This window comes from Chinchilla lanigera, unplaced genomic scaffold (genome assembly GCF_000276665.1).
Source record: "Chinchilla lanigera isolate Chin_1 unplaced genomic scaffold, ChiLan1.0 scaffold00070, whole genome shotgun sequence".
Lineage (NCBI taxonomy): Eukaryota > Metazoa > Chordata > Mammalia > Rodentia > Chinchillidae > Chinchilla > Chinchilla lanigera.
Genome location: NW_004955471.1, coordinates 12,228,025 through 12,239,512, shown reverse-complemented (window position 1 = coordinate 12,239,512; position 11,488 = coordinate 12,228,025). Strand labels below are relative to the sequence as shown.

At 41.8% G+C, this 11,488-nt stretch overlaps 1 protein-coding gene across 1 annotated transcript in view; it reads left to right on the top strand.

The window, feature by feature from the left end:
• Smarca5 (SWI/SNF related, matrix associated, actin dependent regulator of chromatin, subfamily a, member 5) overlaps positions 1 to 11,488 on the top strand; it is a gene marked incomplete in the record, with an annotated part of 33,758 nt that overhangs the window by 707 nt on the left and 21,563 nt on the right. Inside the window, 5 exon segments of the mRNA XM_013522910.1 lie at positions 2,967 to 3,041; positions 6,354 to 6,520; positions 7,800 to 7,900; positions 9,237 to 9,337; positions 10,092 to 10,271. Of these exon segments, the coding sequence (XP_013378364.1) occupies positions 2,967 to 3,041; positions 6,354 to 6,520; positions 7,800 to 7,900; positions 9,237 to 9,337; positions 10,092 to 10,271 (624 nt within the window).

Here is an 11,488-nt window from a genome sequence, read left to right as displayed (position 1 = left end):
GTCTGTGTGCGCCGTGTCACCCCGAGCGCTCTGCCCTCGCGCGGAGGAGGCGCTCGTTCGCTGCGCCCCCGCCCCCCCGGTTCCGTCCTGATTCCGCAGCCTGCGCTTTCGTTTCCCCTGAACTTCGGGGAAGAGGGGGAGCTGCCCGTGCAGCGGGATCGGCGGCGGGCTGGGGCGGTGTGGGAGATCCGCGCGTCCGGCGGCCGGGCCTCCTTCTCCTCGTCCCTTTCCTCGCGGGGCAGCGCCTGTCCCGAGCAGGAACAATGGCGAGAGCTGCGGCCGAGCGCGCCGTGGGGTGAGCGGGCGCAGCTGCTCCGGGGAAGGGCGAGGAGGCCCCTCCCAGGCGCTGCTCCGCCGGGAGGAGCGGCAGCTGGCTGGGATCCCTTTTCCTCTGGGGGATGGACGGGCGGAGGAAGGTACTGGCAGATCAGGAGCGGCTGGCTCGCGTTCAGTGCGGCTGGTCTTCTCTCCTTTGGCTTCGGTTTTAAGCGATGTCGCCCCTCGCTGCTGAGCCCTCTGGGGTTGAGGCTGGCCGGGGCCCGATGACAGGATGGGGGGGTGCGGAGGACGGGGGAGCTGCCGGGCGTCTCCTGCGTGTGTTCCTAACCTTGGCGATGCTACAACAAAACGACTGCCTCCAGCCTCTACTCTTGGCCTTCGACTCGTTCTGAGATGCAGTATTGGGTAGTTCAGCTCGAAGATGGTTAGAATTTTTCAATCCTTAGGATATCTGAAAGCAGTACTCCTTTGAACGTGCGCCTGGTGGAGAATTAACTCAGTAAGGAAGTGGGAGGTTCGTGTGGGCACCGAGGGTGAGAGAACGTTAGGACAGTCTTTGAAGGCAGTTAGCGATGAGGGTCTGTTTTAGTGAACACAGACACTAGTATTCTGCAGTTTCCAGTCAAAATGTATTCATTACCTTTTTTCAATTTTTGCCTTGAGTTTGTATGTTTAATTAAAAATAAAGCTTAAGTGCAAGTATGAGTGTGAAGCCAGGCATGGTTGTGCACGCCTGTAATCCCAGCACTTGGGAGGATGGAGGCCAGCCTGGGCTACACAGTGAGCCAGTCCGAGGCCAGCCTGAGTTACACAGTGAGAGTCTGTCTCAGAAAAACAAAGATGTGCGTGTGGGAGTAACTGCGTATAAACCCCGTGGTAGTCTGTGTTTCTGTCGTGCTGGGGATTGAACCCAGGCCTCAAGCGTGCTAGCCCAGTGCTTTGCCACTGAGGCGCATTACCCTAAACTGCTTTTTCTCTGTCAGGTGAGGAAGATGAGTCTTAAAAGTGGAACCTGTAATAGAGTTCAAGTCTGGCTCTAAAATAAGCCTTTTCTCCCATCTTGAATGGTCCTGTGCTTTAAAAAGTTTGACAATTTCATTTAGAAGAATGAGAGTTATGTTTCACCTCCATGTAGGGATATTAGTAATTTTATTTTGTTACAAGTCTTATTTTTTCTTTTCACTTTACAAAGTGGTTTATTTAATATTTTCAAATTATTCTGTTGATTAAATTCAGAAAAAGGTTCATGGTTTAAAAACTAGGTTTGGACAGAAAGATCTGATCTTAATCCGTTTTGTGTATGAAAAAAGATTTTAAAATGCCTCTGTCATGTTTGAGTTTAAGGTCAGTTTTTGCAAAATCAGACAGTCCAGCATTCATGAGCTTTTTTCCAAGTTGATTTTTCCCAGAAATAATTGCCTTCCTATTTATTCAGTTAAATCTTTACTATGGTTGAAATAATAACAACTTTTGGAAAGCACATTTATTTTTGCAGGGCTATTTTGGTCTTTAATGGAATTCCAGCAGGAATTTTGTAAACTGGACTAGCTTGATGGTTTTGTCGTTTCTGTTTGTGTAGAGGAGAGACTTAAGATGAGCCAAAGGGTACAGGGTGCATAAAGGATTTAGCAATGAAGTTAGTCTTGATTTTAAGCCTTTTGAGGCCTTATTGTAGTAATACAAAAGACCACATCCCCCACATTTTTAATCACTTACAGCTTTATAATAGTGTGTGAGCACAGATTTGTACATTAATGGAAAATATATTTGTACCAACTTTTTTTGTTTTTTAAAATGAGCTATAATCTCCCTATGTTATCCAGACTGATCTCAAACTTCTGGGCCCAAGTGATCCTCCTGCCTCAGCCTCCAGAATAGCTGGCACTACAAATGCAGGCAGTTGTGCCCTGTGGGCTCTCTCCTCCCCCCTCCCCTCCCCTCCTCTTCCCCCTCCCCTCCCGTTCTCTTTCTTAATGAGTGGCACTTGACAGTATAAAAATTATTGCTTTTTAAATTTATTTATTTATTTATTTATTGGTACTGAGAAGTGAACTCAGGACCTTGAACTTGCCAGGCAGGCACAGTGCCACTGAGCTGTCTCCCTGGCCCTGCTTTTTTTTTTAAATTGTTTGTGGCATTTGAGTATCAAAATGAATATATGTGTAAGAACAGCATATCTATTACTAATTTAGGAGTTGGACAATAGTTAGGTTATTCAGTTTAGGCTATATGATACCCTTTTTGTAATAGTACAGATGATGAAATAAGTTACTAATGCTGCCTTCCATGTGAACATTTGTGTAGTGTCCTGTAGATAAATGCAATTGTGTGATAAAAGGGGATCTTCTTTCACAATTTGTAATGTTTGGTTTTGTAACTTTTTAGAGAAAAGATACAAATTTGGTCTAATGACTGGGATAGAAAGTAATATTAGGATGATCCTGATGATACTGTTTTAATCTTGGGAGCAGCTGTACCATTTATACAGTTGGCTTAAATGGGTTGTTACCTTCATTGTATTTCATCCATACCAGATTTCCTGTCAGGTTAGAAGACAGTCACTTAAGCATCCAGGGAGTTGGGGGCAGGCATGTATTTGGGATGTGTTCTGGGCAGAAATCAGGGTATAGTGATGAGCTGACTGATTGTTCTTGAAGAATAATCTTGTGATTTTTCCTCCCTATTAGGAAGTATTTGATGATGCATCACCTGGAAAGCAAAAGGAAATCCAAGAACCAGATCCCACCTATGAAGAAAAAATGGTATGTTTAGACAGTGAAGACAGTCTGTAGTCTGTAGTGAAGCTTTCTGTTAGGTGATTTTGTTTAACTTTTACAATTAGAGCAGGCCTGGTGTGGTGGCACGTCTGTCATCCCAGCACTCGGTAGGCTCAGGCGGAGGATTACTGAGTTTGAGGCCAGCCTGGGCTACACATACAGTGAGTTCAAGGCCAGCCTGCTCTACAGTGAGACCCTGTCTTAAAAAGACAAAAAAATTTAGAGCAGGTATGTTTGAAATGTGCCTAATATAGGATACTATAATTGCTGTGTCTTATTTACCTATGTATACCAAATAGAAGTATTCTATGAAGCCACATAATACGACATAATGATCTAATTCTATTGGCACTTTTAAGATTTTAGTATCCAGTAAGGTGAAAAGCAGAGTAGGTGTCTGTGTGTGTGTATTCACAATGCTCCGTTCTCCGTGCTCACGGTGTTCTCATGCTGTGGAACAGGGACAGGGCAGTCTTCCTAACCTCCCTGGGTTTAGCTCCCATCCATATTCACACGTATATTGAAAGGCACTTCTTGTCCTTTGACTTTCTGTCAGAGTCATCAAATACTTACAATCTTAAATAGGTTCAGAATCCTAACATGATATGTACATGTGATCGTGTATATATACAAATTGTAGATCATGTTTGAGATATTGTTTTATATTTTGTATAAGTAAATGCTTATTTTGCTGTCAATCTGTTTAAAGAGAATATATTTGCAGGTCCACTTTTTAAAATTAATATTGCTTTAAAGTAAATGCACTTCTTTTTTTTCCCCCTCCTATATACTGGGACGTGAACCCAGCGCCTTTACACTGAGTTGTGTCCACTGAGTTGTATCCACGGCTCTTTTTATTTTCAGGCAGTGTATCACTGGCTGGGCCAGGTTGGGCAGAACTTGCCATCCTCCTGCCTCAGCCTTCTGAGTGCTGGGATTACACGCATGTTCCACCACAGTAAGGCACATTAAGGCAATATTAACTGCTCAGCGGTGTCATTCAGCTATTCCAAAACTTGACCACTCTGACCAATCTTTTTATTCCATTTCTGCCACACCCTTGTTTTCTGTCTTCTGCCATACAAAATTGCAAGCCTATCTCTCTGTAGCTTCTGCCGTCCTGTGTCACTTCTTTCTGTCTCAGAGAAGTTAGTTCAAGGTTATTCATTACCATTTCCATTGGATTTTAGATTGATTTCTTAAAGTCTGTTAGTTTTTTCTCCTTTCACCACTTTGCGTTGGTCTTTTAGTACCCCAGGCCATTTGCATCTAACCCTCACTACCTCAAGCAACAGAGTGCCTGTTCTTTACCCCGATAATGGCAACAGCTATGGTTTAAAATTTTGGATGCTCTAGAAAAGCTTTTACGTGAATGTCTTGGTCTTAGAACATAGTTATGATAGAGTAGTCTCTTTTCCCAGCCCTAACATGTAGTTACATGAAGGCTTCTATTATTTACAATTTTGGATTAAATATACCATTACACGTAATATATCTCAGTTCAGTACTTTTAAAATGTTTCTAATTTTTGAAAAACAAAAGCCGTGGCTTGTCATCTGTAGGGCAGTATGAGGGAGGAGAGTGTAGACAGCTTGTTGTGCGGAACTGTCTCCTTACTTACTAAAGGGGGGAGGGGAGAAGCATAGGCCCTTTGCACTGAGCTACATCCTCATTCCCTTGTTGTAAAATTTTGAAACAGTCTTGCTAAAGTGCTCAGACCGGGGCTCTCACTTGAGATTTTCCTGCCTCAGACTCCCAGAGTGCTGGGACTATAAGCATGTGCCTCCTTGCTTGGCTAGACTTATAACTGTCCTTGTGACACGCTGAAACACTATTGGGCTTCAGTTTTTACAGTAGTATGATTTTTTTTTTTTTTAAGCACTATTTTTCTTTAAAAATATATAGCTCTAGTAGAGCCAGGTGTGGGGGTGCATGCCTGTAATCCCAGCACTCAGAAGGCTGAGGCGGGAGTATCACCATGAGTTCAAGGCCAGCCTGAGGTACTTAGTGGGACCCTGTCTTTTTTTTTTTCTTTTTTTTTTGTTTTTCTCCGGTACCGGGAACCGAACTTACGACCTTGCGCTTGCCAGGCAGGCTCTTTGCCACTGAGCTAAATCCCCAGCCCCTGAGACCCTGTCTTAAAAAACCAAAATAAATAAATGAATAAATGAATTTAAATTTACACACAGACACACACACAGACACACACACACACACACGGTTCTTATATAATCTCTAGTGTTGACTTTGTTAGGTAAAATGTCTTTTTGTAATTATCTAAAACTGATCTTTTAAACATATTGGCAACGGTATTCACTGGTTTCTCTGTTTTTTGTCTTACTTCGTCTGTGTAACCTAGCTATCGTTGCTTCTGTAAAAGTCTGTTGTCTGTAGGCTCTAGATTTCATTACTTTTTGGAAACTTGTCTTCAGGAATCATTTTTTGAGATTCTTCCATTGTCTTGGCGCGGGGTATTTTTTTGTTTTGTTTTGTTTTTGGTACCGGGAATCGAACTCAGGACCTTGTGCTTTCCAGGCAGGTGCTTGTGCCACTGAGCTATGTCCCTGGCTTTCTTGGTGGGATAATAGGAAAAATTCACACCATTGTTTAGGGGGCAGATGACAGATAAGAAGGGGAGGAATAGTATTAAATTACATTGGGCTATTGAATATTTCATGAATTTGAAAATGTTCTTTAACCCTGATACTTTTTAAAATTTGGTCTCAGTGGGGCATGGTGATGTGTACCTGTAATGTAGCACTCAAGAGGCTGAAGCAGGAGGATTGTCTTTGGTTCCAGGCCAACCTGGGCTATATAAACAAGTTCAAGGTCGTAGTGAGACCCTGCTTCCAAAATAATGATATCAGTCTGACAAATGACCAATGCATTTTTTCCTTTGTTTCTGAATAAATTCACTTTAATTGCATACTTTCTTTTAAAAATTCTTTTGTTAGTTATATTGTAGAAAATTGACATCTTAAGTTTGGAATTTATTGAGTTTAGTGAATCTATGCAGTCTTTTTAACAGCACTATAGTAGTTTCTGCTCTTGCCCTTTGGTATCCTCTGTGGCCCCACCTCCTTCCCACCTGCGATTGGTTTTCGCCTGGCGTCTCATATGTGGTACTGTAAAGGGGTCACACACTGTAGACTCCTGTTCTGCGTCTGACTTGGCAGAGTGCCTTTGGTACTCCTCCATTCTGTTAGGTGTCAGTGTTGTGTTCCTTTTTACTGCTGCGTTCAGGCGTGTTGAAACGGATTTCTGAAGTTTTGATGAAATGTTTTAAACTTCTTGCAGCAAACTGACCGAGCAAATAGATTTGAGTATTTACTGAAGCAGACGGAGCTGTTTGCACATTTCATTCAGCCTGCCGCTCAGAAGACGCCGACGTCCCCTCTGAAGATGAAGCCCGGGCGCCCGCGGGTAAAGAAGGACGAGAAGCAGAACCTGCTCTCGGTCGGCGAGTGAGTAGTACTTCAACTTGATGGTCTTCATGAGAAACAAAATCACTTGGTTTTTTAAAAATTGCAGTTATTTCTTTGTTCTCAGTTGGTCTGGGAGGGTGTAGCTGTAAGTGGATAAATAATTAAATATTGTGTGTGATGCTATAAAGTATCAAGGGGTATGCCATCCTTGGGTGATTTTTGAAAGTAACTTACTCATGTTAAATTTATAAATTCTTTTTTTAAAATTTATAATTCTTAAGAATTTTCATGCTGGCTGGATGATAAAGGCATTTAATTACTAGATAGAGGGCAGTTTCAGCTCCCCAGAATGGCTATAATTCCCAGTGTGAAAATGCAATCAGTAATGCACAAGATTGCCTAAAATATGAAATTGTAAACTGACCAGTGTTAAATTCACTGCAAGGTCTCAAGGGCATGACCAGTTGTTTTCTAAATTAGATCAAAGTATTTGTTGCATGTACAAAGTTGGAAGCTTCAGAGGTAGGGAATAAGTGGTTTTACGCATCTGAGCCCTCAGGATGTATCAAGCCCTCAAGTAAGGGGATGTATCTGAATATTTTGGGATGTAGAATCTTTCGGGATGTAGTAAATATGTATGTATGTATGTATTTATTGGCACTGAGGGTTAAACCCAGCACCGTCACTAAGCTAACTCCCTGACTCCGGTTTTTGCTGTTTATCTTTGAGAATGGATCTAAGTTGCCCTGGGTGGGCTTTAACTTGTGCTCATTCTGTCTCATCTTTCCAGAGTGCAGGGCTTTATCAAGTTGTAGTTAACATAGATATTACTGTATTTTCATAACAATTTTATGTATCCTGTAGGTTATCCATGTAAAATACTTCAGATTTAAATGTACTAGTGATTTCTGATACTTACCTTTTGGGTAAATGTATATGCCTATTAGAAAAATTATTCTAGAGTCTTAGCCATCAAACTGTTATGTTGAAATAGCAGCTAGTAGGGGTTTTTTTTTTTATTATTTAATTTTTTGGTACTGGGAATCAAACTCAGGATCTTGTGCTTGCCAGGCAGGCTCTGTGCCACTGAGCTATATCCCTGGCCTCTTGTTTTTATTTTTTTGAGGCAGGGTCTTGCTGTCTAGTTCAGCCAGGCTTTAAACTCACTATGTAGCCAAGGCTGGCCTTGAACTCAGGGCAATCCTCCTGCCTCAGCCTCCTGAGTGCTGGGATTATAGGTGTGTGTCACCATGTCCCGCCAGCTGGTAGTTTTAAACTTGACCCTAAAACTCAAATCAGTTAATTTTCATTTTGACAGTTACCGACACCGTAGAACAGAGCAAGAGGAGGATGAAGAACTATTAACAGAAAGCTCCAAAGCAACCAATATTTGCACTCGATTTGAAGACTCTCCATCGTGTATGTTAAACATACGTAATTACTTGATTTTTCAAAAATCCCCATTGAAACATCCATTGTTAGAGTTCTGGACTTATTTTAGCTACAGTTTATAGGGGAATTTTTAGTAATCTTAGATATTTGTTGGTTATGAATAAATTTCAGACTTATTTTGGATAGCAGTGATACTGTTATATGATTGGGGTGCTACATTTCAAAGGTATATAAAATGCCAAGGGGTTTATTAGTAGTGCATTAAAACTGGGAATAGTTTTGCCTTATACTGTATTTCTGCCAGATAAGGCAGCTGATGTTTAAAAACGAAACAAAACTTAAGAAAAATATTGCTTATCTGATGTTTTGTGTATCTTAATTTTTTATGAAATTAGTGATTTTCCAAAAGCGTATTTAGTGGAGTTGAAGTTTCACTTACGTATTATTTTGTGTGATGGGCATGGAAATTTCCCCAAACCTCCTTTTGTCATTGGATGGCTGGTTTGTGAGAACACTTGGCCAATTGAACTGCAGCTGGACTTAACTGTGCTTAGGAATTTGGCTGTTGGTTTAAGGTGTACACTTTCGGGCCCCCTCCCCTGCCAGTGCCCAGTTTCCATCTCTCAGATGAGGCTGGAGTCCAGAATCAAATACATGGGATACGGCAAAGGAAGTTTCGGTTACTTTTCGTATTCCTACAGTGTAACTGGTTTCCCCAGCACTGTTTGGCTTTTCATCCTTACGCAGTGATTTGTGGGGATAGGGGGATGAGTACTATGTATACCCTGAAAGAGTTGTTGTCTCTCTCTAATTATGAAAGACAAATAGAGAAAAAGGACTTTGCTATTTACATCCCTATTTTTAGCAGGTGGAATTCCCTCCAGTGAATCTCTGTCTCATCCTGTGTGAGAGATGGAAGCTCTAGGTTGGAAACACTGGCGGCGGCATGAACACTAGAAGCCAGTGGGGTTCGAGGACCAGCCAGTGTGTAGCAGGAGCTGAGTGTTTGGGTTGAGGTGTTTCGCCAGACTTGGTGCAGCGGCTTACCTTCCGTAGCTGCTCCTGCTCCATTCCAGACATTAACGGCTGCCTTGGGGACTTGAACTTTCAGAATTCCCACCACAAAAGAGTTTCCTGGGAAGGAAAGAAAGATCAGTAAGCACATGTAGGCCCCACCAGATCTCTTGAGCAGCACATGAAGGGGAGTGCCTTTTCTTGTCTTCAAAATGTGCGCTGTGTGTTTTCTTTTGCTCTTAGATGTGAAATGGGGTAAACATAGATTGTCAGGTCTGAGATTATTAGGTCAGAGCATCATTTCAAGTCTTGCCCTCGAAATGTGCACTGTGTATTTTTTTGTTCTTAGATGTAAAGTGGGGTAAGCTGAGGGATTACCAGGTCCGAGGATTGAACTGGCTCATTTCTTTGTATGAGAACGGCATCAATGGCATCCTGGCAGATGAAATGGTACGTGTTCGGTAGTTTTTTGAAGACCATATTTTGCAATTAAAGATAGTTCATACATTAAACGTATAGAAGTTGAGACAGTATAACATAGTTTCATTGACTGTAAATACAACCTAGAACTGTTACCAATTAATTTTCTTTCTAACTGCTGGAAGCAGTTTGCTTTAGTGATATGGATGGGCTCTTCCCGTAAGGAATTACCATCTGTGAGAGTAGGGTAAATTTCACGATAATATATTTTGAGAAACTTTTAGGTCTTAACCTTTTGCAGTATGGAAGTAGTTTGACCATGTTCCGCAGATGAGATCATTTAATGTTTGTCATCTGTGAATATTGCTGTTCTCCAGGGTGGTAGCGTATGTAGCTCTGCTTCATGAACTTGTTATCTTGTGCTTGCTACTTAGTAGTTATGTAATAAAGGTTTTAAAAGATTTCCTTATCACTATAGAACTAACACGGTTGGTAGGGAAAAAGTATGGAGCCAAAGAAGTGTTTGACTTCTGGATATGGTGGGTAGCTTTGGGAGTGTCACACTCGCTGGGCCTTATTGGATGATAAAATTACGTGACATAATAATTGTTTGATGAGTGATTGTATAAAGCCATGGGCTATGTTCTCATGTTAAATTCTTGCCATGTGTCAGCTATCATAACACGTCACATTTCTTTTAAATTTTTCTGTGTATGTTGGAGGTACAAAGATGGCGCACTGTTTTTGCTTCTAATTGCCTTATGGTTATTTTGAACTCTCTCAGGGCCTGGGAAAGACTCTTCAAACCATTTCTCTTCTTGGGTACATGAAACACTATCGAAACATTCCTGGTCCTCATATGGTTTTGGTTCCTAAGTCTACATTACACAACTGGATGAGTGAATTCAAGAGATGGGTACCAACCCTCAGATCTGTTTGCTTGATAGGAGACAAAGAACAAAGAGTAAGTTGTAGTATTTCATTACATTTTGCCATTAAAGGATTTGAATTCGGGCTTGGGTTTGGGAGTAAGTAAAGGAAAGAAAAGAGAAAAGGTCTATATCAGCAGTAGTGAACCTTTCAGACACGAGTGCCCAGACTGCAGCCCCAAATGCATTTTTCACGAAATGCCGATCCTACAGTTAACCTGAGTACTGAGATTGTAGTTTAGAAAAAAGCAACTCTACCTTGGCATCCTTTGCCTTAACACTCAGGTCATACGTTTGCCATCACTGGTCTGCTCAAGTGTCAGTAATTTACAGATGTCGTTTTGTCTCGGAGGTGTGAGGGACTGTAGAAAGCTGAAAGAGTGGTTTTTCCCTTTGGGTGAGTGATTGTATAAAGCCACGGGCTATGTTCTCGTAAGTATTACTTTGTTTTAAAAGAAACTTGAATGTATGAGGTGTTGGAAATCTAAGGAACCAGATTTTTCTGATTGTTAATGTAGAGGTAATAGTCATGGTGTAGTAGAAGTTGGTGAACTGTTATGCCATTATCAAAATAGGTTAAAATGTTGATTAACTGACAGCATTCCTTTAGGAAGGAGACATGAAAATAATGACACAGTGTCTTAGCTGCTTCTCTTGTTGCTGACACAGAACACCGAAGACCCACAAGTTAAGGGAGGAAGGTTTATTGGCTCACAGTTTGTGGAGGTTTCAGCCCGTTTTTGGCTCCCAGGCAGGGTGGCACATGGCAGAGGGCATTGTGGATGAGCAACAGTTCATGGCAGGCAAAGACAGCAGAAGCAACAAGGGACCTCAGTAGCATCTTTCTGCCGCTTTTCTGTTATCCACACTACTTAGGGCGGGTAACACTCACCCTTAGTCCTAGTACCGATGAGCCTAGCATTGCACCATGACTCAGTCAGGCACCCTAGATCCAGCCACCTCTGTGAAAGCCCCACGTAGGGCCGCATGAGGCTTTTGGGGAACAGCTAGACACAAGCCATAACGCACTGTAAAGAATTATAGACGTTAGATGTGGAAGTTTATTCATACTGTGTTAAATGAGTTTGCACTTTTTTCCTGTGTGCATTAGCACTGAGTCCAAATGTCTCTTCTTCCTTTATAGATGCTTTGAATTCTTTCTTTCTTTCTTTCTTTCTTTCTTTCTTTCTTTCTTTCTTTCTTTCTTTCTTTCTTCCTTCCTTCCTTCCTTCCTTCCTTCCTTCCTTCCTTC